Consider the following 26,353-nt stretch of genomic DNA (forward strand, 5'->3'; position numbering starts at 1 on the left):
CTCACTTTAAACATTTGAAACATTGTGATCAGTCGTGAATAGCATTGGCTCTCAGAGAGTTCTTTCTCCTCCCCGTTCTCATATCTCTCAGTGGTGCGATTTCAAGGCTCTTCTCCCTGCCTGAGCACCACCTCGGTCCAATGTATCACGATCATATCTGCCTTCCCATTGGTGCTTTGGACCTGCCACCTTTACCCCAGCGGTAAACCACACCCCTTAAAGCGTGTGTGCTGGGGTGCGAGTCTGAGAGGTTATCGCAGTCTGTAGCTGTGGGCGGAGGACGACACTTCATCTCAAATTAAACCATGGACTTGGTGAGATTTAATTTCCTTCTTTATTTCCATGAAACTTTGTCCAACTCTCTAAAAAAAAAAGTTGACACTTTAAGACTTTATTTCCCATTCATGCTCTGCTGTGCAGCCATTTCTGTGCATTTAACGGGCTGTTTGTTCTGCAGATGCTCCCGGTGCTGTTGGCCGTTTCTGTGGTGGTTGTAACAGTGTTGTACTTCCTCCTGGGAGGATCTACAGAAGAAGGAAAGAAGGGGCCTGTCACTCTCCAAGACCCCATGGTGAAATATCCACTACCCCTTATAAGCAAGGAGGTGAGTTGCATACAAACTCAGACACTTAAAGAATTTCAAGTGTAAGCCACATAAACCTACACGTTTAGATGGTTTTACTGCTGTTCTTGGAAACGCAGTGCAGAAGGGAACCATGTAGCCTCTAAAGGACTGCTGGAGTCTTACATTTGTGGTTGGAAAAACTCAACTAAAGAAGCATCAATGTGAAAAAAAAATCTCATTTTAGATTCCTAAACACGATTGTAAGTCATTTAATGAAGACAGACTCGTGCAGTTTTACATATAAAGTCTGCTTACAAGGCTTGTGGAAAACTACAAAGTACATACAATGTACGTTTGTGGCTTCAAAGTGAGCCGTGTACCTCAGGTTAGCAGTCAAGGCTGCAGAGAACAGCTTGAAATCAAAGAATACCTGCAGAAGTGAAGATGGAAACAAGAGGCTGCTCGCTTCTCCCCTGAGTTGAAACTCTGAATGATCTGCTTTGAGATCATTGTGGTTACTGTAGGCTCCAAAACGATTCATTTCTAAAAGGTAAACTCTGCATCAGTTTGTTCCTGTTTCATCGGACCAGGTTGTATTTGTGAAGTTGAGCAGCTCTGGAGCTCTCTGTGTGCTTTCTGAATGCATTGAGGCACATAAGACACTCTGCCTTAGAATAAAGTTTGACAGAGCAAGCCAGCAGGGATGGCACCGTTTCTGTGTGTTCAGCCTTTTTCAGACCTTTGTGTCCCTGTGCAGGAAATCACTCATGACACAAAGAAGTTTCGGTTTGGCCTTCCCTCTGCAGCTCATGTCCTTGGACTGCCAGTAGGTAAAAGTGACACACCGTTATTTCCTAGAACTCTGAGAACACATCTAAACGATTTCACTGACAGTCACAAAACAGGAAATATTAACAGATAAGTTTTGGGTTAAAATGATTCGCTGATGTCTCGGAACATCGTTATTACCATGACACTGATGCTCAGAAAAGCTCGTTGCCATCTGGTGAATTTCTCCGTCCGTTCCAGGTCAGCACGTGTACCTGTCGGCCAAGGTGAACGGCTGCCTGGTGGTCAGACCCTACACTCCAGTCTCCAGTGATGAGGACCAGGGATTTGTTGACCTTGTGGTTAAGGTAGTTCACTTTACTGATGCACAAGAAACAAGTCGGAACACTTTCACATTTGGTCTGTCCCATGAATTTAGGGATGATTTGATAAACTACCGTGTTGTTCTCACCTAATCAGCCAGTTTAGCAGTAGATCTGCCAGATGTGTATTTTACTCTGATTTGTGCTGGTATTTAAGGTTAATAAAGAAGCTGAATCCCTTAAATCAGTTACGAACTGTTAAATTGGGGCCTGTTTGTTTAACTAAGACTAAGTTTGCAGCTGTTAAGTCTTTTTATTTCCTATCATTTGAAACCATTTTTAATGGAAGTTTCCAGACAAAACACAAAGTAAAATCGCCCGTATTAAATTAAACACTGGAAAACGTGTCTATATCTATAAATGTTTATTATATCTGCATCTGTTATGACTTTAATATGAGAACTTTTAACGTGCAGGCAACTTCTGTAATCAACAAAGCAAAGATAAAACCACCGCACTCTGCCATCCAGTTAGAAACCGCGTATAAGTTTACAGGGACATCAATTACCGGTGACGGCCGATCTCTCTATGTAATCTGGGTGTTATAAAAATCAGTTATGTTTGCAGACTACCATCAAAAAACCTTACAAATACACCAGCAATGGGAGCAGGTAGTTTTTATTGCATTGTTGTGTTAATCATGAAGCAAAAGGAGAATCGGAATAAAACTGTGAATTTTTATTGAACTTCTCCAGATCTACTACAAAAACACCCACCCGTTCTTCCCGGATGGAGGACAGATGTCTCAGTACTTGGACAACATGGGTATCAGAGACACCGTTGACTTCAGAGGACCCAATGGGCTCCTGGTGTATCAGGGCAAAAGTAAGATGTTTGTATTTTTGGGATTATGATAGAATGCGAATGGACGCTCTGTTGTCATTTCCCTGCTTTCACCAGCAGGTGGCACTGTGATGCAAATAAAACCTTTTTCTGTTCTCCTGAGCAGGTCAGTTTTCCATCCGACTCAACAAGAAGTCGGAGCCAAACATTCGGAAGTTTAAACATGTTGGAATGATCGCCGGTGGAACAGGTTAATTTACATTTCTATTTCATTGTACGATATGTAATAACCGATGTGTTTTATTTAGAGGGACATTAAGGAGGCTGTGGAATATTCTTTCACAGTCAAATTACAGCTGAACTTTTTCCCTTTTTGATGACTTTTGGCTGCACAGTTTGACTTTGTAGAAGAATGAGCAAAAACTTGACTTTGAGTTGGATGTCTAATGTCATGTCTTTGACCTTTTCAGGGATCACTCCTATGCTGCAGTTGATCTGCAGGATCACATCAGATCCCACTGACAGCACCAAGTGCTCTCTCATATTTGCTAACCAGGTCAGCTGTGTTTTCCCAGATTAAAGCAATAACTGTGCATAAATGGAAACCAGCTGTTTTATTGTCTCTGCTTCAGACTGAGACGGACATCTTACTGAGGGAGGAGCTCGAGGAGGCGCAGAAGAACCATCCAGACCAGGTTAAGCTCTGGTACACGCTGGACAAACCGCCACAGAGTGAGAAATCATATCTACTGTTGAATTAAAGTTGCATTGTTGAATATTTTCCCATACAGAACCAACGGAGGGTTTTGTTTCAAAAAGAAAATGTGAATTCTGCTGGAAATGTGGTGTTAAGTATGGAAAAACTGCAGCAAAATGCATATTTTACAGCTGTACTGAAATTTTAACCAATTTACTGAAACGGCCCAGACTCCCCTCATCTATGCAAAGAATTGTAGTTTCATTTAGCTTTTGATTTGGTTTCATGGTCAGGTTTTAATAACTTAACTCACGTTTCTCATGTCGGGTGCAGAAATGTGTGAAAACAATATTTGATCCGTTCACAAAAAACAGTGAACACTTGTGCTGCTCTGCAGAATGTTTCGCCACAGCAAGACCATAACACATCGGTGTAATGTGTAAACAGACCTTAGAACAACGAATCTAAAAGCAAGTAGCAGAAAAACAGAAATTCTGCCTTTTAGGAGGACTTGGAGCACAGAATGTGAATTAAACGTGCTCTTTCAGATGGATCTAAGCGTGGTTTTTAAAGCAGAAAGGGTGTCCGAGTCCCGTGAACTCGCAGCTTTTTTTTTTTTTAAAGAAAAAAGCGCTGCTTTCCATTTTATTTTAGAAATTTCTGGGACAGCGATGAGTTTATGTGGAAGAAAAAGATGTTTCAGATAAGATGGACGTTGGACAAAGTGAGTTTAGCTCCCAGGGGACAAAATAAACACATTTTAATGAATCAAGAAGAAGAAAATCTCCAGACTGCGTAAAGTATCAGCCGTGTTAAAACTGAGATTTCCAGATTTCTCCTCAGCCTCATCGAAACAAGTCTGGGGGAGAAATTTCCCCCCTGAAATAATCTGAAATTTCTTAAAATGACACAAGCGTTTACTAAAAACAGAAGATATTGTGTCACCTTGTTATGACACAGTTCCCTCGGTTTTAGGGAAGCAACATAAAACCAACCAAACAGAAAGTCTGAACTGTCTAATAATGAAAGTTTGCAGTTAGAACAGGTCACACACAGAAGACTCAGGGCAAAAGTGAATAAAAGGAGGAACTAAGATGGACGTGTGTGCCTAAAACTAATAATCAGCTGAGAAAAAGAGATTCAGAACCTATTTTTGGGCGATTAAATGAATAAAAAAGCACAACAAAACATAAAAACACATTAAGTAGCACCTCTGCACCCAGTTTCTCTAACAAGCAGACCTACAGTCGTTGGTTTTAGCATAATTTTAAGGTTTTAATCTGCAGAAATTCACAAGTAAAACTTTAACTTTAATCTTTAACATTAAGATCTACAAACTCTCACACTGGACAGATGAGTCATGGGACGTAATTAAACCAATTGATAGCTGCATTTTCCCCTGAATGCATTTATAATGTACTGAATGGATGTATTTTCACATTGAAATGGTGTGATTTTAACATCCCACAGTGAGCGCAGCTTAGCGTGGCTAATTTTGTCGTACAGGATGTGCACATAAGGGTATTAGTGGACTGGCAGGCGACATAAAGCTGAGTAAATCTTCAAACTCGGGTGGATTCAGTTCACCCCTGAATATTCAGAGTGAGAAAGCAAAGAAACACTCTTCAGCTGAAGGAAAATCCCCGCAGGCCGAGGAGGGAGATGCTCCCAACAAGGTGTTACAGTAGCTTAGCAAAACACTCCCGTCTTGCCGTGCATAATCTTTAAAGTGAGAGGAAGTTAATGAACTCAATAGTGTTGCACAAGCTGCTCTGAAGGCCTTTGAACATCGCTTGCATTTTGTCTTGTTGCGTCTCTATTAGTTCAGGCGGAAAAGGAACACATCGGCCCCCGGTTGTTACTCATTTGAAGAAGTGGGCCTGTTCTTCATTAGTGATGTCATTGTTCGGTCACCTCGAAGGGAGCGATGATGATCTGTGGTTGAAAGAACAAACTAACAAACCTCTTCGTGTTTCTTGTGACAAATGGCAACTTTGACACCGCTTTGTTAGATTGATTCTTTCGATGGAAGCTCAAGAACAAGCCGGAGGAATCTCAAGTTAAATAAAGTGTTTATTAGTAGTCACATGTCAGAGCATATCAGCGCTGGGCTCAGTGGAACAGAGCTCCCACAGGAAATCCGTCAGACTGAGCCTCGATTTCCGGGTATCATTTGCATTTATAGCCTCATAGGTTGGACTCGCACTCGACCGAGTATGATTGGACATGAGTAGGTTCAACATGCTTCGTCATATTCTCTGGATCAGCCCAAAACAGTGTGTGTGTGTGTGTGTGTGAATCTGCCCTTGCTTTCCCAGGCTAATTGTTTTCTCTTCCCATTCCTGGATCATTTTAGGTCATCATGGAAAAGTACAGAGACCATTTCATTTATAATGTCTAAGAGCAAAGCCAATTTTAACAGCCTGATGAAATCTTGATCGTGTCCTGAAGATCAAAACTGATCATTTCGTTTGTCTGAGTGTCTCATGGTTCATTTGTGAGCCAACATCCTCATTGGGTCCTCTTCACCCTTTACTACGTGTCTACTCTTTACTTAGAATCAGTGTGCAGACAGTTTAAAAAGGACAGAAAGGAAGTGTGTAGTATTAAAAGCAGAAGTAAAAAGAGGAAGCTAGATCATCTTTGCTGATTGATATTAAAAAATAACCATTTTCTATGCTGATTTTTGCTAAATTCTGCCACATTACACAGGACAGAAGTTCTTACACATGTTTTCTTTTAACATAAATGACCTAAATTGTGTGGAAAAGTTTTTAGATGCCAGCTGAGACTGATTTCTGATTGTTGTTTTTTTTTCTAAAGAGCAGTTATCTTATTGGAAATAAGTTTATTTACTCTTTGTCCTTTAGAGTGGAGCTACAGTTCAGGATACGTGACCTATGACATGATCAAAGACCACCTCCCTGCGCCGTCCACGGACGTCCTCATCGTCCTCTGTGGGCCTGCACCTATGATCCGTAACGCCTGCCTGCCAAATCTGGAAAAACTGGGACACAAAAAAGAGAACATTTTCGCGTACTAGTGATATTCAATCCCCTGTATCATCAGTCACTTATCATTGATGAAGCTCCATCATGCGTGCGTACACTCGTCTCAGATATTCTGTTGGTTTATTTGTAAAATAAAAATGCGAAAATTATACTTTTTCTGCCATTTCCCACTTTGCTTCAGTTCACCCAAACAGAGAAAGTGTACCTAATATTAACTCTGAGCCTTCTGCATTTAATGAGAAGTATGTGGTTTAATTAATGTTGGAGTTATTTAACTTAACATTCACACTGACGCAGTAAGACAATGATAGGAGCTGGAAAACTTAGAGATTATTATAAGAGTCCATTCTACTTTATATTCTGCTACATTTTAAAAGAAACAAACTATTCTTCAATACACTTAACCAGTTTCTCTACATACTTACTAGATGAAGACTGCTGCAAACAAACCTTTTTGTTGTTGATAAAGTAACGCATTTTGCCAGTCCAGCTCAAAGCTATTGTTCAGTAACTTGATTGTTGCAGCGGCAGAAAAGCCATCTCTATTTTTTTTGCTTTTTCCACCGTTATTTCAATAACATAAATGTTGATAACTTTGAGGTTTGGGCTGTTGGTGTTTGAATGAATTAAAGCTATTACCAGCTGCAGAATTGCTGCATCTCGCCGGCTACAGCGGGAAAATGATATCTTGGGGCCATTTTTTATTTCAGTTAAGAACTTTGAATTTAAATATTTTCTAACATACTTCAACAAACCTTTCAATGGAGAACATTTAACTGTAAAGCATGTACTTCATCTAAAGCAGGGGTCTTCAATGTTTTTCAGGCCAGGGACCCCCAGTGTGATGGAGACTTGGAGCAGGGACCCCCCCTACTATTCATATGGCATACAATTGTGTTTTTATATTTAACCGGGCCTAGTGCCGTGTATAAACATAGCTACTCTGTTATTGTACATTCAACACTAAGCTATTCAAATAATACACAGGTTAATATATTCATGTTTTTATTTTAAACATGTGTAAGGTACAGGGTGGCCGTGCCACTGCCATTTATAAACAAACATCTTGCATACAACACTGAGCTATTCAAATAATCCACAGATTTGAACTTTAAACATGCATGTAGATGGGACAATGAATCCTCAAACCATCTGTGGATGGCACACGTTTGCACACAATTTGTGAGAAAAAACTGTTTGAAAAAAAAAAAGTAAAAAATCGTCTAATCCAGTGTTTCCCAACCTTTTTTGGCCTGAGTACCCCCTGAGCCTTCTTGTCACACCACGAGTACCCCCTCACACATACAACGCGTGCGATGATTCTCCAAAAGTAGAGTAACACAGTGGTTATTACATGAAAATCATTTTATTTATTTATTTACTTGAACATAAAATTCTCAGGCTTTTTCTCTCTTTTTTTTTTAACCTCAGTTGAATTCAACATAATAATTAAAAACATTTTCTTGAAATATAAAGAATTAACCAAAATAGTATAAATACTAAATCAAAATGATCTTCCTTTGTTGTCTAACTTAAACAAGTAACATTTCTCTTTTTTAAAAATATTTTAAAAAATACTTAAATATTTAAAAAAAATTAAAAAAAATCCAAATTTCGCATCTATTTGCATTGTTTTGTTTTTGTTGTCAGGTAAGGTCAAATAAAAGAATAATTTAATGATTTGTTGGTACTTTGCAGCGTTTAGGTATGCATCCAATATTTCCGATGTTCCTGAGAGCAACAGCAGATAGTGGGCGTGTCTCTCCGCCAACATGGCGTCGTAGGAGTTTCTATCAAAACTTTACAGTTATTTTTCACTAACTTAACGTCTTTGGGAAAAGGGGAGTTTGAGAACTATGGCGTGTAAACGAAGCCTGGACTCGCTCCAGGCTTTTCAGAGCAAGTTCATACTTTTTGTTGCATGTATTAGCACAAACTTACCCGCGTCTGACTGTGAAGGAATCAGTCCGGAGAGATGTCTGGTCTGGGGTCCAGGACTGAACCACGACACGGTCCTTCCAGTTCGCTATTTCTTTATTCAGGCGGTCAATGCTAAAGGAGAAAACCTGACCGTGTCTCCGGGTAATAAAACTTGTGCACGAACGAACTTGTTTGCCACTTTTATGCTAAGATTTTGCACGAGCCGACCCTCAACTGCGTTTAACCGTGGACAAGCTACGTCAAGTTAGCTTTTAGAATAGTCTGTGTATATACATGTGTGTGCAATTTGTACAATACAAGCATGAATATATGATAGGTATTGTGTGCAAACGCGTGCCATCCACAGATGGTTTGAGGATTCATTGTCCCATCTACATGCATGTTTAAAGTTAAAATCTGTGGATTATTTGAATAGCTCAGTATTGTATGCAAGATGTTTGTTTATAAATGGCAGTGGCACGGCCACCCAGTACCTTACACATGTTTAAAATAAAAACATGAATATATTAACCTGTGTATTATTTGAATAGCTTAGTGTTGAATGTACAATAACAGAGTAGCTATGTTTATACACGGCACTAGGCCCCGTTAAATATAAAACACAATTGTATGCCATATAAATAGAAGGGGGGTCCCTGCTCCAACTCTCCATCACTTTGGGGGTCCCTGGCCTGAAAAACGTTGAAGACCCCTGGTTTAAATGCTAATGTTCATCATTCTGAAACAGTGCCCCCCCCCCCTGTAGAATTGAATGTGCATCTTTGTTATTTAAACATGCTGTTTACATGTGTTTTTCAGGTAAAGACGCATTTAAAGTGAAGATAGGTCCACTGGACGAGACGGAGCACCTCCGTATCCACGTCCCTCCGCCTCTGGACAGAGGAGACGGGTCCTTCCTCATGAGGTACCGGCTGTACGGCTCTGCACTGAGGGGTCTGAAGGTCGAGGTCCTCCACAGAGATGCTGCTGTTGCCAAATCGCCCTACACCGTCCAAGGTTTGCAGGAAGGCAGATGTCAAACATCTGCCTTTCTTTGCTTTAATGTCTGCAATCGTCACGTTCACCTACATCATTCTTCACCGTCTATTTCTGGACCGTGTATATTACCAGTGGCGGCTGCTGACTTTTAAAACAGGGGAAGCCCATATTACGCGTTCGGGGTTGTAGTGGCTCGTGCCATCCCAAAGCAGAAGATAGCAAAGTTAAAAAGAATTAGTTATAACATAGCTGTGTCTAGTATGACAAGTATGCCCAGCAAATACACAGAAAGAAGGTATAGACTTTGAAAATTCACACAGCAAGGCCAAAATCAAGTATGATGGAATCCAAGGCCTGTAAATGGCTGGATCAGAATCTGAGGAGCATTTTTTTCTGTCATAATGAATACTTAGAGTTTGATGGTGTTGATAAGTATTCTTAAAAAAGGTAACATTTGTGAATGGGCAGCATGTATTCTGGAAAGAAGCAACTAAAAGTATTACAGCACTTTCACAGACAACCAGTATCTTTCGTATCCGCTTTGGGACTGAAGTTCCAGCGTGCTTCTCCCCGCTTAAAAATTCGGCTGCCACAGAATCTCTCATGATGGACAAACACTGACTCCAATCATCACGACACAGCCCCTCATATTGACACGCCCACGTCTAATCTACCCCCAGAGACGCCGAGCAGCCTCGGAAGTGATGAGTTTTTGTCGATTTAGCCTATGATGACCTAGAATTGTAGAAAGAAACTTGACCCCCCCCCCCCCCCCCCCCCCCCCCCCTCCTGAAGCCGGGCAGCCCTCGGCTCGGAAGCCTGGCTGTTAGTGGCGGCTTCATAACATGATTTCCTCAGTGAACGGCGGCGATTTCAGAACAAATCCCTTCATTAAGCTACAGGACAACATGTTGTAGTTATGAAAGTAAATGCAGTATTGGGCATATCTTGTGTTTTGTGAATAACTGTTTTATCGTCAATTTAACATTGAAGATGTAGCAATTTCGCCAGAGAATGGGAGAGGCTGTCCGGGTTCCCGTGTTGTCTCTGAATAGCCGCGGCTGGTGTATACAGAATCAAAGACTTTTAACAGGGAAAAATGGTTTTGTTTTGGTGAATTTACTTTCAGTCTGGAGGATGCCGATGTTTTTCACAAAAGTAAAAGCGGCGAAAGTAAATTTAAGATGAAAGGAGATGCATGTTAATCCCTTCACCAGAGATCTTTGTGCTTGTTCTCATCTGCGTCTAACCCGATGATTCTTCAATCCTCAGGCCCAGTCTATCATGAGTACTGTGACTGTCCTGAGCCCGATGCTTCCCACTGGCAGAGCGTCATGCAGTGTCCCTCAGAGGAGCCGCAGATTCTGGCCGACTTCAAGTCTTTTCCCGCTGTCGACCTGCTGCATCTCAGACAGGAAGTGCTTCGCAGGTTTTCTAACCGAGGAGGTCTCGTACACTACGCCATCATCAACAACCAGGTGTACCGGCGCACGCTGGGAAAGTACACCGACTTCAAAATGTTCTCTGATGAAATTCTGCTGTCTCTAACCAGGAAGGTGAGCTTATGTGTCCAGTGTCCAGTCTTTTTTTTTTTTTTGATCCAAGCAAATCTAATAGTTTGTTCTGCTACTGAAGGTGAGGGTGCCTGATGTGGAGTTTTTCATCAATGTGGGCGACTGGCCGTTGGAGACGAGAATGGAGGGTCCTGTCCCTATCCTCTCGTGGTGCGGATCAACAGACACGCGGGACATTGTCCTCCCAACCTATGAGGTCACACACTCCACCCTCGAGACCTTGAGAGGCGTCACCAATGACCTGCTGTCTATTCAAGGCAACACGGGTAACTTTCACACCCCTCAGCCGCTGCGAGGCTTCGCTGTAGAAGTGATGTGTGTTCATAGTGGACGGCTGTCAGTTGATGGGAACAAAGTTCATATATTTGTTGGGTCGGCTATGCAAAGCTTCCCATTCAATTCAATTCAAAAATACTTTATTTATCCCAGAGGGAAATTAAATGTTGATGTAACTCAATTAAATCAAGGAGTTATTATAGATGCTGATGGCTGTGGGCAGGAAAGATTTCCTGTAGCGTTTTTTTGTGTAATGTGATCCACATTACACATGATTACATAAGAAACATACTGCCTTCATATTTCCCGTCTCGCTCATTTTCACATCCTTGTCAGTGGCCGGGCTGCTGAAGAGACTTTTTTGTTTAATCAGTGGTAACCTCTACGAGGTGCTTCGTTTGAAGCTCTGCCTGCAGCAGGAACCGGCAGCCTGAAGCTGTTCTACTTTTCACTTGGTGCTTTCTTGAGCAAAAAGTTGCTTAAAAGGTGAAAAAAGGCTTAAATGTTGCTACAAAAGAGCTCAGATGTCAACAGTGTAACCCAACAAGCCTACTGATCAGGTGTATTTATGCAAATAGGGGTGAGGGGCTGATAAAACAGGAGTATGTGGGGGGGCATTAACCAAAAATGGAAATTTTGATGAAGATTCTCAGTCATCCAGGTCATGGTAATCAAATAAGCTTGAATAATTATTCAAGTTTCAAACTTATTTAAGCTCTTATGACAAAGACGGAGATATTTCAGATAGTGAAAAATGACCTCAACGGTATTCTGTTAGCCAAACTTAAATCTGACTTTTTAAACGCATGTGAACACGTTAGTCTGACTAAAGTCGTCTGGAATCGAGCTTCTCCAAACCACAGCAGTAATGTCTTTGGGTTCAGATCACTGGACTCAAATGGACCCAGGTTCTCCGTACAGAGTTCCATATTTTTGTAAAAACTGTACACTAATACAGCTGAATTTCCTGTAAAGCTGCTCACGTTCACATGTTTTTCCGTTTCCTTTGTCAGACGGATAAACGCGGAATGAAAATCAGCCCATTAAAGCTACATGTCATCTCGTGGTCGCTTAAAGAATTTCCAGACTGTCGCTCTACTCTAATAAATAAATCCAGATTTTTATCGCCGCTGCGTCATCTGACAAAACCGCCTGTCGGCCGGGTAGCTTAATAACAACTATGCAGGGAATTCGGATGTAGCTTGACTCAATTGCTCATGTAACCACGCTGAATGTTTTGCTTTGCTTATCACCGATACATAAATTTGATTTCAATCAGTTTTTCTCCTCACACTTAAATATTCACGTCACACGGGCCTCATTTATCAGCTTTAAAAGCTGATTTGAATCATACGGAGAGTCAAAGTTGACTTTTCTATTTTTAAAAGTCGTTGCACTGTAATAGACTTTGTGAACAGCGACACTTTGACCCAAAAACATCTACTGTAAGAAACGTCTGTTGTAGAAGTGAAGGCAGTAAATGACACAGGAAGTCTCAGCAGAGCACTTTTTAACGAGTCACTGCTTTTAAAACTGAGCACCACAACTTGTTGTTCGGCCCACCCAAAAAGCACGATTGATTTGAAGATCTTTTTCCTTTTCGGAGTATTCTTTTAGTTCTAAGCCACATTTTTAAGGTCGTTTCCCCCTCAGACGCAGATCGGATCTGTTTGGCTGCTGGTTAAACAGCACAAAGTCAAAAACTGCATCATTCACCACAGTAATGTGTAACCACACGTGCCAAAGATCCTAAAGACTTCTATCACTTGTTAGCTGATTGCGTTGATGGTGTGAAAATGTCTCGACAGTTTTATGGAAATAAAAAGATTTAGTTTGAGCCACAACATGTTAGAGGAGGAGTTGGAATCGTTGTGTTGTGACGGTCCACTAAAGGGCTCCAGCAGGTTCTTTAACAGCTCTGTTTTTACTGTGCATTAATGATCATGAGGGACATGCTTCAGCCCAGTTCATGCAATGGGTCCATGCAGCCACAAAGAAACTTAATTCTAGTAACAACTACGACCGGCTTATTCAGGACGAGTTCTGTTGTCCCTTTAATGCCGGCAAGAAGCTACATTTAGAGAAGTACACTGTAACAAAGCTGGTGAATGATGGTGTTCACATGGAAAACAGATTAAAGGTTCTGACCACGTGACCTGGTCCGTTTTATCAGTCAGTGCAGCAGCCCGGAGGGTTTTTGGAAAACACTGGAACATGTTGATGCAGGACTTCCTGTGCTGGAGGAGGTGTAAACAGCTGGCGTGGAGTCTAATATCCACTATGTAGCTCTCGCTCAAACTGTGTTGAAATTTCTAGTGCTTGAGTTGTTTTAGCAGGTGAAAAATTCACGTTCAGAGTAGTTTTTAACTTAAACTCGTCTGTCTCCTAAACTAAGACGCAACAAAGTGTTTCGACCGTCCATTTTTACCTTCAGATATAACTCCAAAGATCTGGCCTGAGCGGGATTTAAATTGAATAACAGCTAAAATGAACACTTAAAGGGTGTTATTTTCTCCAAAGAAATGCACGAGAATGTAGTTTGAGATGTGACTTTCTCTGTTTAATTTACAGCCCTCGCTTGTCTGTGAAGATTTTAGCCTCTATTGGATTTTTAAAATCAGACGAGTGTGAAAATAAACAGGCAGCAGTGAAATACCGTCAATTCCGGACTATAGAGCGCACCTGAATATAAGCCGCACCCTCTCATTTTAAAAAGAAAATCAATTTTGTACTTGTATAGGCCGGACTGGATTATATGCCGCGAGTGGCCACATAGTAATACGAGATATTTACACAGAAAGATGTTACACGTGAGGATTTTGAAACTTTTAATTAAATGCATATGGTAACAGAAACAAATAGAAACTGCAAATGCTTTTTTTTCCGAACAGTGCCTGTAACACGGCTGGTTTTAACTTAAAGCAATACTATGTAACATTTCTACCTTAAAATAACAGCTTGAAAAAAATTGTGCGGCTAGAATCAGTTTTAATATTACGATTGGCCTGTCTCCTATGCCCTTCGGGGGTCTGAGTTGGAAAAACTGCTCTATGTAACTTTGCTGGAGCGGCCCGGGAGCTGAGCGGAAGTACTTCGACTTGCTTTCTGGCACACCTACCGCAAAAACAAATAGACCCCTCTCACGCTCCCAGGTATAAGGCTAAGCTAGCGCAACATTGTCAGTACGATCATCATGGCAGAGGCACCGAAGAAACAGAAGAAGACGTTGATTGATGAAGCAGGGACGAGAAAGAGATTTACGACAGTGTAACCGTACATTACCTCCAAGCCTGTAGGGGGAGCTCCATAATGGGCTTTTTGAGAAGTTACATAGAATTGCTTTAAACACCTATCGGTAATTCACAAATACGTGGTATAAATGCTTTTTTTTTTTCTTTTTTCGAACAGTGCCTGTAACACAGCTGGTGTAAAAAAAAAAAAAAAAAAAAGACAGGAGCCTACCAGGAAAAGTCATTGATCGCCTTCAATTGAAAAGCTGCATCATACTCATTTCTTCGTTTGTTTTCCATGTTGAGAGTGAGTAGAAATGACCGATTTATAATAATTTAGTAGTGTAAGTGTGTTTGATTTATCGTACAATTTCAGTGGACCACTGTGAACTATTCCTTAATTTTATTGGTCTAATGTTACGGTGCAAAATGTTTTTGGCGACATTAAAACAAAAGAAAAAAAAGACATATTAGCCGCACCGTATTATAAGCCGCGGTGCTCAAAGCCTGGGAAAAAGTAGCGGCTTATAGTCCGGAATTTACGGTAATTGAGACTTAGAAACGATGGACTCAGCCTGTCAGTCTTAAAATCTACATTCACTCACTTTCCTTTGATAAACCTGTGTCCGTTCTGTGTTTGTTGGTGTAATTATTTTGAAATTCTGCTACTTAAAGCTTTCTGGACCTTGTTCTGGTAACGCCTGGTTTACCTTCCGTCAGGGCCTCCGTGGGTTAATAAAACCGATCGGGCGTTTTTCCGAGGTCGGGACAGTCGCGAGGAGCGTCTTCAGCTGGTCTCTCTGTCCAAGACGAACCCAGAGCTGCTGGACGCAGGCATCACGGGGTGGTTCTTCTTCAGAGACCGGGAGAAACATGTGGGCAAAGCCCCGCTCGTTGGATTCTTTGACTTCTTTAAGGTGAGCAAATACGTACAAATACAGATGCTTTTGCACAGTTATGCTCCTTTATTTTTTTTTACAGTCCTGTAGGATTTTGACCTTTTTCATGACCATAGATATTTCTGGCAGTTTGTAAATAAATAAATCTCATTTCATAACTGGTTATATAAGGAAAGTGACACTTTTAAACCTTCTTGTAGTACAAATACCAGGTGAACGTGGATGGAACCGTTGCGGCGTATCGTTTTCCTTACCTGATGCTGGGGAACAGCCTGGTGCTGAAGCAGGACTCTCAGTATTATGAACACTTCTACAGCCGCCTAAAGGCAGGAACTCACTATGTTTCCGTGAAGAGGAACCTGTCGGACCTTGTGGAGAAAATCAAATGGGCCAAAGAAAATGACGCCGACGCACAGGAGATGTCCAGAGCCGGGCAGGCGGCGGCCAGAGAGCTGCTGCAGCCCAGCAGGCTGTACTGTTACTACTACCAGGTGCTGCGCGTGTACTCTGAGCGGCAGGCCGGGCGGCCCACGCAGCACGCCGACATGGAGCCGGTTCCTCAGCCCGACGACCACACCGCCGTGTGCACGTGTGGGCGGAAAAGTGACCCAACAGAAACAGAAGGGAAGGACGAACTATGATGAACGGGCTGTAGTCTTTGTCGTCATCTCTTTTCTGGGATGTTTAACTTTTTCAAATGTGCCTTTGCATTAGATATTTGAACAATATTACAGCAGATTTGTCTCATCTTTTCTTTAACAATCAGCCTCATGTGAAATCTTTTCCCACTCCCAGCTTCTATAAGTACAGATCAGAGGGGCGACGACCTACAGCTACAGAGGCCGATGGCGTTTTTTTAAATAGTTATGTTGAATCATCGAAATTAACAGAAAAAAGTAGATCTTTTTTAATTAGATATTCAAGACGAGAAGTTTAATCTGTTAGTTAGTACATTAGAAAAAGATTAAACTTAAAGCAGGTTGGTCTCAAAGCTGAGTAAACATCAGCTGAACACATTAAATATATTTTTGTTACTGGATATTTAATCAAAAAGAGGATATTTTTTACAGTGTATTTTATTACAGTTTTGGGTGCCTTTATCCCCGTCAAATGTGCTAAACTAACCGTGTATACATCTCTCCTTTCGACCAAAATGATACGAGTAAGGTTTTTCTTTTTTTTAATAAAGTTTTTTTAAACCTCTAAACTTTGTTAGATATTTTAAATTGAACATTGTTAAACTGATCACACTCACTGTGAGAGTGGATATAATTCGCACACAATAGCAGCATCACACGTACAACCTCTTCTCTGGGCTCGGAGGAACGTGAACTGTCATCCGAGTTTGCTCCGAACCAAAGAAGAACAACAACCAGTCCGAGAGCCAGGCCCTGTGATGGTTTGAGGTTGTGTCAGTGCCCTTGGAAGAAGGTCTTTTCCAAAAAAAAAAACCATCCAGAGAAGATTTTAGAGCAACATTTGACCACATCTTTGTATTTTTCCGATGGAAAAACGATCAAAAAACAGATTTTGAGGTGTTGGAAATGTTTGAAATTAAATCTACAACGGCAGCCTCGTTTTTGGGTCGTAGGCCTGAAAATCCAAAACGGATGAATGTTGACCAGCCAAAATATTTCTTTGGTTCACGCTGTCTGCAATGAGATAAAAGTCAAAGTAAGAGTCACTTTTCTTTTAATTAGTATTTTCATTCAGTCAAATCAACTGAGACGTAGCGACATTTTTACCTAAATTATTTAAGCGTCACATCTTCTTCAGTTGAATTTAATCATGAGAATAAGGTTTTCGCTTTTTTCTTGGTTACGATTGCCTGCATCATTTTTTGTGGTGTGTCGAAAAACTTTGATCCTGAAAGCTCTGTCTGTGTTAATACATTTTCTGTTGGCCGCCCCAAAGTTGTTGCTGGGAACGCCGTAGATATTTCCCCGCCGACCTTTTTTCCAAAGAACAAGAAAAGGGCGTAGCAGTCCCTGCCGACGGAGGTGCAGAAGTGCACCGTCCTCTCTCTGGTTGCTGGACTCCATCTGGGTGGATTCACTGCTCGCCTCTGAGGTGGCTGAGCTCTCCTCTGAGGTGGCTGAGCTCGCCTCTGAGGTGGCTGAGCTCTCCTCAGCTCCCTCCCTCTCAGGCAGGTGTAGAACCCGCACAGCTGTCTGGATTTTAGGGTTCTTGGTGGGCTTCTCCAGCAGGGCCCAAACCTATGGAAGTTTTTCTGTGCCATCAGAGTTTGAATATGAATTTCTAATATTGAATTTTTACAGCATCAAAATCAGACTTAGAAATTGATTTTTTTTTTTACGCTGTCTGTTTTTCAAATTCAAAAAACAAAAACCAGTGTAAAAAAAAAATCAAAATCTAAAAATTCAATGGAAAAAAATTCAGTGGAAAAAAATTCAACTTCAAAAAAATTCAGTGGAAAAAGAACCAGACTCAACATCCGGGTAAATAGGGAGAAGCAATCGATCCCTGTCTCAATTCATCCAACGGCAGCCAATCAAGTTACGCTCCATTGGACAGATCAGCCATGCCCACCAACAGGTGATGGTGCTTCGGTGAGTGAGTTTACTTTATTTGCCATTTGTGTTAGTAAAATTGAGTAATAGATATTACTTATATCTATTGAGCTGAATTTTTTGAAGTTGATTTTTTTCCACTGAATTTTTTTTTAGATGTTGAATGTTTTTAACACTGATTTTTGTTTTTATAAATTGATTTTTTTTTTTTACACTGTTGGTTTTTCAAATTCAAAGTCTGATTTTGATGCTGTAAAAATTCAATATTAGAAATTCGTATTCAAACTCTGATGGCACAGAAAAACTTCCATGCAAACCCAGTCACTGGCCGTGCAGGAAGACCTGTTAAAGGAACGGATGTTGAATGACTACGCAAAAAGAAGACTCATCGATCAGGTGATGATTAAAGCAGCTACCTGGGTTAGAACTCAGGGACTCGGGTGGAACTTGTTCTCTGGATCTTTGAAGATGAGGCGCTCCTGATGCAGCTGGTGATTTCGGGTAAATCTTTGGGCTTTGCAGCTGGGTGAAGATGCCTGGTCGTCTGAATGAATCGTCTTTAAAAGAGGAGAAGAAGCTGGAGTTCTGGAAGGGGTTAGATGCTGATGTTCTGGCCCATGGTGGAGTGATGGATGGATGGAGGGAGATCAGAGGGTCGTCTCCCGGATGCACTGAAAACATGAAATTTCTTGCGTTGAAACTAAATGTAACCGTGCGGTTGGTAACAAGCCAGTCAAACATTCAATAGTTAGAGGAACAAAAGAAACCACAGTTCCACCAGATGTTAACACTTTCACCTTTCATTTTTCCTTAATCAGTCAACACTTGTTTTAAACATTGAGTATCTACCAGTTTGGGGCCACCAATGCATTAATACACAAGGAAAAACTATGTGTGACAGCTTTAAGAATCTTTAAATATCAGCGCAGATACTCACCAGGATGGGTCTGGAATTCCCTGAAGTTCCACTACCTGTCTTCCTCTCTTGTCCCCTGCCCTGCTGAGATACACAACGTCTGTCTGTGCGTGCAGCTCGGTCTCTGGTGTCCTTACATGTGCACGACTTTGAGGAGCATAAGGAGGACTTTCTATTTCAGTGGCGTTCCAGCAGGACGGCAGCCTGGGTGTGGTGTTCGCAGCTCAGTGAATCAACAAAAGATGTTACGAGTTAACTGGCAGCTGGAGGGAAAGCCTGAAGGGTTTGATTAGTAAACTAAATGCTTCTCAGATGTGTAGGTTTATTGTAAAGCAGATTAGTGGGAAAGCCTGACCTGGAGGTTGAATAGATCAGCGCTTAAGTTCATCCAGTTTGTCCTGGCTTTAGCCAGGATGTTTGATTTTTATTATTTTATGAAAATTTCACAGTCTCCTCCAACTGAACCAGCCTGTCATGTGTGCATTCACACATATAACTTCATAAAAACACATTTAAATGATCCTCCTCCTGAAGCTGATGGGGTAAAGTCTTCCAACACGTGCCTACGAGCAGCGCTGCACCGGAGCCAGTAGATAAGAGTCGGGTGGAAGAGGGTCAGATGAGACATCATTTGTGCTGATGACGGGCAGTAATGCCTTTTGAATGGAAACTAGAGCCAAACAGACGCAGGTTTTAACAAAATCTTTGATAATAATCTTAAAGCGCAGCATTATTATATTGTTTTTGGCCAGTTGAGGAGAACTGAGCAATCAAAAAGACATATCGGCCTGCATATCTCAGATATCTTCTGACCATAGGCTACAATGATGGCTTTCTTTTTGCAAAACATAATGCTTTGAAAGGTGCTCATTTAGAAAAATGTGTGTCCAGCATCCAGTGGATTTATTTTCTATAGTTTCCTAAACCGGCAGAACTGTCAGTAAATGTAGAAGTTTACCCGTCACAGCTGAGCAGACTGTGGCGTCTTCATGGTAATTTTATCGTTTGAAATTTAAACAATGACGCCATCTGTTTTAGTTAATGCCAATTAACATGCAGTATGTATATGAATATACTGAAATCAAATACCCAAAATATTAATATTGGTATAATTTAGTCCAAATATTTGGTTTCAACGTTGACCCCAAAGATCCAGCAGGCTCACACTGGAAAAAAATCAAAGTCTTACCAAGTATATTTGTCTCATTTCTAGTTAAAATATCTCATCACACTTAATATCAGACACAACTGCCTAACAAGTACCATTTCAGCCAGATATAGGGACTTGTTTGAAGACAATACATCTGGAATATCTTGTTAAATGAAAAAGTCTTGAAAACAAATTGTTTTGAGTCACATATATGAAACAAGCTTTTTTTTTTTTTTTTACATTTGAAGAGGTTTTTAAGCTAATTCCAATATCATGTTTATCTCAAAAGTCCTAAATATCACATTTTATTTCAGGAAATCTTGACAAGCCGATTTTCACTAGTTCCATTGGCAGATTTTTTTTACTTATTTTTGGAGGGGCATTTTTTCCAGTGCATAGAAATTTAACTTTAATTTAAATTGAACTTTCTACAGAAACAGCTTCTTTGAAACTTTTCTACACTGGTTTGAATGCCGTGCTGGATTTTTCCTGGCTCTATTTAACATCAGTTATAATGGGTAACCGTGGGTAACCGTGCTAACAGGGAAAGAGAGCTGATGGAGCTTTGTAAAACCTGTTTAATTCCTGTCATGAAACCTTCATTTCAGACAAGCTGAAGAGGAAACGTCTAGAGTGACAGGCTGGAGCTTAACTGAGAAAGGTGGAGGAAGTTTATACAAATTATTCACTTGATCACGATGAGGGATTTTAGATCATGGCAAATTAAGTGGATGAGCTTGGAGCGCTGAAGAGGACGCGGGGAATATCCGGAATGCATATAATGAATATTACATGGCTGCAGGAACATATTCTGGACTTTAACATCTCTGCACGGCTTTGAGACTGTGTGAAGAGACTAAAGATACAGTGACACTTGAGAATCTGGCAACTATTTTGCAGCTGTGGTGATGTTACACCACTATCATGAAAATAAATCTCTGTAAAAGAAACAATTCACAGGAATCTGTTGCCCCGAAGACGCCACTAAAAGGCAAAAAGTTGTGGTGGAGGGCTGTAAACCAAAGTCGTAAACTGCGGTATCTCAGCCCCCAGGCTCTCCAGCGCAGTTCCAGGCCCAGGAATGTGCACAAACATCTCTAGTGTTGCTTTAATTTCCTCCATCCAGTTATACTACGACAACAAAAAGTTTCCCTTTGGAGATTGAATAAGTAAAAGTGAATCTGTGCTTTAAACAGCTCTCTGCCAAAAAGAGACGTAAAACAAGGAATTAAGACAAAAACGAATCTTTCCCCCTTTAAATATGAGCATTTGCTTCTTTGAATATAAGAAATATCATAATTAGGTTTACACTGATGTCAAAATGATGCCGTTTAGTCCTTTCAAAGTGCCACATCTGAGAAACTTTCACAGGTTAAATAACTGATAAAAATCAACATTGTATTTATTTATAACAATAGAAAAATAAGGTGTTGCATGTACAGTATCGAGTTCAAATACACTGTCCAATGAGAAGAGCCGTACAGTCATCAGCTAAATGATTTTACCCTCATTTGACAGGGGAACATACATAAAGGTTAACAAACGCTATGAGTGTGGACTATTTGTGTTTTTATCGTGTTACAGTACTTTGTGGCCTCTCTCATCCTAAGAAATAGCTGAATCTCCATCTGTAATGTGCTTGAAGTCCTTCCGAAACCATGTTTTTCTCCAGATTTCATGTGCACTACTTTGCATATTATCATTAAATGAGGTACAGTTCATCTGAGCATGTTCTCCCCTTTGATCTACCAGCACAGTGGTCAGTGTGATCATTAAAGGGTCGGGAAACAGGGAAGCTTGTCGGGGCGTCTGAGCAGCAGTCACTCTTAATTGTTAGTCACAATCTGCAAGTCCATTTGTTTCCACGTCCTCCGCTTCTACATCGTGATTGTAGGTGTTACACGAGGCGTCAGTGGCTCGAGGACGTGAACGCAGAGTTAGGCCGGGGGCTTCAGGTGCAGTTCATGTGAGATGGGGTGCTGCGGGTCTCTGCGTGGGTTTTGTTTTTTTTGACAGCATTAGTGAGCAAACGGCGTTGAATCATCGTCCCTCAAACCAGCGCCGTCTGAGACCGCCTCAGCTCCTTCCGCATCTCGTCGCGGCTGAGCAGGTACTGCAAGCAAAGCATCATGGGTGTCGGAACGGGTTAAAGAGCTCGGCAGCTGGTGCCTGCAACTGAGCTGGGATCAGTTTATAGATATTCAATTTAGGCCAAAAGAGATTTATTATCTAGTATAAAGATTTCTCAAGACTAAACACCTGGTTAATGAAACATGAATTTTTAGTTTGGACAACACAGTTGAAATAGACGTTTCAGAGATGAGGAAAACTGATCCCAAGTCAGTCCTGCATGCACCATGTGATGCACTCAAGTTTCAAAATGATTCAGATATTTCACTTTGAAATTAGACCCATCAAGTAATGATAAAACATAGCTAATGTTTTGTGGCATTCTCTTAACACTTCACTGGAGACGCGGCTTCGGCCAGAATTACATAGTTGTTATCCAAAGCCTCAGGGTTCAGTTACTTTAATGACTTCAGCAAACAGAAGCTAAAGAAACACAGCTGGATGATGACGACATGAAATAGAAGAGTAAGCTCCTGGATGCTCCACACCAGCAGCTTTAGCACTACTCTCATTTCCACACGGATATACAGGGTTTTATTTTCAGCATCTTCCACACGAGAAACTCAAATTTGTGTTAGAAGAGACGACAAGCGGTGCACACCGTCAGCTTGTGTGTGTTGGTGCTTACTGTGAGGTTGTTGATGCTTTCAGACAAAGCTTCTATTTGCAAAATGGTGCTCTCTGCATTCCCCATCTGCAACACACACACACACCATTAAACGTCACAATTACAGACATGCTGTGTGTTTTCAGTGATGAGTCTCTTACACTGGAAAAAAATCAAAATCTTACCAAGTATATTTGTCTCATTGAGTATCTCAATACATTTGATATAAGACACAACTGCCTAACAAGTACCATTTCAGCCAGATATAGGGACTTGTTTTAATACATCTTGAATATCTAGTTAAGTGAAAAAGTCTTGAAAACATCTTGTTTTTTTTCATTTGAAGAGGTTTTTAAGCTAATTTCAAGATCACTTTTAACTCAAAAGTCCTAAATATCACATTTTATTTCAAGAAATCTTGACAAGCCGATTTTCACTAGTTCCATTGGCAGATTTTTTTGCTTATTTCAAGCAAAAACGTCTTGTATTTGTTGTTTTTTTACTTATTTTTGGAGGGGCATTTTTTTCCAGTGTAATCCTGTGAGATTCACACTACGAGTGTCACGTCCTACTTTGCTGACCAGATGTGTGACGTTTGTACCTGCAGCTGCATACTCAACCAAACATGCACTTCCATGTCACCTCTAACAGGGTTGCCATGGTGATCAGCAGCCAGCTTGGATTGGGCTGGTCGGCCGAGGGTGAAGCTGGTGTCACAAACAGCCATGGCAGCCACCATGATGGCGAGGATGGGGATGATGAAAGCAGGTTAGTGGTTGATGCGGGTTAACTGAGACATGCGGATGTTCGAGGCTCCACAAAGCAGCACACGGGAGTCGTCTAAAATCTTCTCATTTCATTCATTAAATAACAGAATAAATACATATTCTACTCCGATATTAATTTTATGTGGAAAAAAAAAGAAAAAGAGAAGTCGACTTTACACACATATAATTTTGTTTATTAAATGTTTTGATCAATCTTTTGACATTTACATGACCACAGGTGAGCTTCCTTTTGCAGATTACTTTTTGCTATAAAAATACTATTACAGTCAAATATGAAAATGACAGTGGAAAAAAAAGAAATCACCACCTCAAGTATCAAACAAAACACGCTCCTGACTCATGCGCTCTGCAGTGACATAAATATTAAATAAAATCCCTCCATAATTTTATGCAAATATTGCACAAGCTCATCTCAGCCATGTCACGGAAGTGTGTTCAAACTGGTGGAAAAAAAATAATCAAAGGTGCAACTGATACAATAGCCGACTCTCACATCCAAAATGATCTACCGGTGGTATGCAAATGGCTTAATACTATACAGTAAGAGATGCCCGTGTGTACTGTAGGGATTACAGGAAGTGATGTCACAGAAATCCAGAGAGAGTCTGTGTTCTCTCGTGATGTGATGGGTTAGTTCATGGCACAGGTTTGTGGCTGATGTTGGGTTAGTTAGGCATCTGACTGGAAGTCAAACCGAAGCACTTAAAGTGTGCTAGGTTCATGGTCTTAGTGCACCCTGCAGCTTGATGAGCAGCTGATTGTAAATCAGTCAGACGGGTTCATCTGGGTGTCTCTGAGTCTCTGCAAGAGTAAGGCACAGGGTGGGGCGATGGGCGGGGCTTAAAGAAGCAGGGGAGGGATGGACTGAGGTATTATGGGGCTGCAAGCAAAGGAAGCCAAGTAGCAGCTGATTGGCTGATGGAAAGCGTGACAACATAGTCGTCCATGGTTGTTTTTGACACAGTATCGCCTTGTGGTCACAGGTGTTGTCATGGTGACGTGTCAGCTTTGCTGTCCTCGAGCCCCACCTGGTCCCTGGTGGGCTCACGGTCCAGGATGGGGCTCAGGCCTCTGAAGCCGGCGTACGGCCGCATCTGCACCCCGTTCGCTGCGGACGGTGCCGACAGAGACGACTCGATGGGGCAGACGTAGTCCGTGGACTCGTCCGTCCGCCTCCTCCTGAGGTGAGTCAAGTTCGAGAAGCCCAACTTCTTTGGCTGCAATTAGAAGAAAAAGAAAGAAAAAAAACTCTTTTTCACCCTGTGTCACTCTTTGTTTTGCTCTACATTTTAGAGCATTTATTTAAGATTTATTTTAGAGCATCTACATTTCTATTCTCTCAGTCGCCTTCAGCTTGTGCAGAACGCTGCTGCCCGACTTTTAACCAACACCAACAGACATGTGCACATCACTCCTGTTCTTAACTCCCTCCATTGGCTTCCTCTCCTTTATAGAATTGATTTTAAACTTTTAATGTTTGTTTTTAAAGCTCTTAACGGCCTCGCCCCATCGTATTTATCTGAGCTTTTAACAGTCCGCAATCCTGGTAGAGCTCTGAGGTCAACAGATCAGTTTCTGCTGGAGGTGCCCAGGTCAGAATACAAACCCTGGGGTGAGCGAGCCTTTTCCCAAAGCTGCCCCCAGGCTCTGGAATAAGCCCCCCGTCCAGCTGCATCTTATTTCTGACCTGGGCCTCTTCAGATCTCGGCTAAAAACCTACTTATTTAGGATTGCTTTTAATACCCAGTAGTATGATGACACTTTTATCTTATTTTATCGTATTCGATTTTGTTGTATTTTATTGCTTTCACTGTTCTTTTATTGTTTTTACTTATTCCTCTTTTTATTTATTACCTGCTGTAAAGCACTTTGGTACATCGTAATGATTGTCTGTAAAGGGCTGTATAAATATAATACATTTACATTTTACATGCACTGCTGATCAGCACACTCCTTACAGTGTAGGTGTTATTTCGAGGTGAAATGTCTATCGTTGACATCTGTATGTGACACTTTCTAACATCTGGACCTTTCCTACCTGCACAGCCTGTGAGTAATAAGGCAGCTTCTGTCTAAGCTTGCTCTTGCTGATGGAAGCCACTGTGATATTATCACACAGCAGCACAGGATATCATTCGGTAGCTTGCTGGCCCTGAGGGAGGAAATCCACACACGTGCACACACATGCACATCTACTTTTGTGTCTTTTATTTAGCATACCAGCTTATTTGTCCACTAAACCATCCGTGTGAATGTTTACTGCACATGGAGCTTAAGAAATTTAAGATCTGAGTGTTCAAGGTCACAAATGGGTCAACTGAAAGTGTGGATTGTGTTTTTTTCGGGTAGATTATTCTTCCATTTTTCCTCAGCAGAGTACAGAGGGACTTAGAGCCGAGGCTGCAGCGATGGCAGAGTCTTAGAGCTCTGAGAAGAAGCAGAGCAGTCCTTTATTCACTCTGCTCTCACAGGCTTAAACACAGTGAAGGGCTCAGATTAAACTGAGCTGACACACCGAGGTCTCCCCACAGATTAAGGTGCTTTCTGACACAGGACGGGTTAGCTGTATGTGTGTGTTCCCAAAACGAAGCATTTTGTGGTCTCTGCTACTTGGAGCTGTAGAAAGGTTCCTTTTCTTGTACTTTCTCACCTTTACTTTCGCTGTGATGCTGAGTGGGGTGTATCCCGCCGCCTCGGTGTACTCCCTCTTCTCCCGCTGAGCCTGTGCTCCCACCAGGCTGTTGTAATTGGTGGTTAAGTGGCGCCTGAGCAGTGTTTTTTGTGCAGAGATGTTCAGCAACATGGCCAACGTGTCGGAGTTAAACCGAGGCTCCAGTATCTATTGAAGAACACATAACGAAGAAGCTTCCTTTTAGTTCTGTCAGCAGACTTTTAGTATTGTGTCGTTCCATAAAGCGCCGCATGATGAATGTGCTCACTATCAGCCCTCCGTGCACGCCGCTGCCTCTCAGGTTGGGTGCATACTCTGCCAGGTCCACAGATCTCAGCCATTCCATGACTCTGTGGTTGGACCACTGGACCACCTCGTTGGGAGTGAACTGGCACTGAAACACACATAAAGCGAGGGTCAGTTATGCTCTAAATCACATATTCAGGCTATTTTTT

The 26,353-nt window shown here is 41.4% G+C and overlaps 4 protein-coding genes across 8 annotated transcripts in view; 2 read left to right on the plus strand and 2 right to left on the minus strand.

The window, feature by feature from the left end:
* The first annotated feature begins 160 nt into the window (after positions 1 to 160).
* cyb5r2 (cytochrome b5 reductase 2) lies at positions 161 to 6,304 on the plus strand. The gene is made up of 9 exons (XM_075471112.1): positions 161 to 314; positions 458 to 604; positions 1,323 to 1,395; positions 1,595 to 1,701; positions 2,412 to 2,541; positions 2,666 to 2,749; positions 2,970 to 3,055; positions 3,132 to 3,231; positions 6,067 to 6,304. Exons 1-9 carry the CDS (start codon positions 306 to 308, stop codon positions 6,237 to 6,239), a joined length of 909 nt encoding a protein of 302 aa, XP_075327227.1. The 5' UTR covers positions 161 to 305; the 3' UTR covers positions 6,240 to 6,304.
* A 1,665-nt stretch (positions 6,305 to 7,969) lies between these two features.
* On the plus strand, positions 7,970 to 16,298 carry poglut3 (protein O-glucosyltransferase 3). The gene is made up of 6 exons (XM_075470631.1): positions 7,970 to 8,289; positions 8,947 to 9,144; positions 10,399 to 10,682; positions 10,762 to 10,966; positions 14,927 to 15,123; positions 15,306 to 16,298. Exons 1-6 carry the CDS (start codon positions 8,064 to 8,066, stop codon positions 15,744 to 15,746), a joined length of 1,551 nt encoding a protein of 516 aa, XP_075326746.1. The 5' UTR covers positions 7,970 to 8,063; the 3' UTR covers positions 15,747 to 16,298.
* On the minus strand, positions 15,076 to 18,283 carry rep15 (RAB15 effector protein; the record flags this gene model as incomplete). Its single annotated transcript, XM_075471205.1, is given in 4 exon segments — positions 15,076 to 17,056; positions 17,059 to 17,136; positions 17,186 to 17,321; positions 18,053 to 18,283. Coding segments are annotated over 4 exon segments (624 nt in total), but the record flags the coding sequence as incomplete, so codon positions are not given.
* The window catches only part of ppfibp2b (PPFIA binding protein 2b), a 101,944-nt gene continuing 93,809 nt past the window's right edge, over positions 18,219 to 26,353 (minus strand). For 4 of the 5 annotated variants that reach the window (XM_075470625.1, XM_075470627.1, XM_075470628.1 and 1 more), the window contains 6 exons: positions 26,167 to 26,292; positions 25,878 to 26,066; positions 24,256 to 24,444; positions 22,461 to 22,526; positions 18,574 to 18,636; positions 18,219 to 18,307 (listed from right to left, as the gene is read on the minus strand). In XM_075470625.1, the coding sequence (XP_075326740.1) occupies positions 18,284 to 18,307; positions 18,574 to 18,636; positions 22,461 to 22,526; positions 24,256 to 24,444; positions 25,878 to 26,066; positions 26,167 to 26,292 (657 nt within the window). In that variant the 3' untranslated portion in view covers positions 18,219 to 18,283. The remainder of the gene's footprint in view (positions 18,308 to 18,573; positions 18,637 to 22,460; positions 22,527 to 24,255; positions 24,445 to 25,877; positions 26,067 to 26,166; positions 26,293 to 26,353) is intronic. The other variant, XM_075470626.1, reaches the window with a different exon arrangement.

Source organism: Odontesthes bonariensis, chromosome 7, assembly GCF_027942865.1.
Source record: "Odontesthes bonariensis isolate fOdoBon6 chromosome 7, fOdoBon6.hap1, whole genome shotgun sequence".
In the NCBI taxonomy this organism is placed as follows: domain Eukaryota; kingdom Metazoa; phylum Chordata; class Actinopteri; order Atheriniformes; family Atherinopsidae; genus Odontesthes; species Odontesthes bonariensis.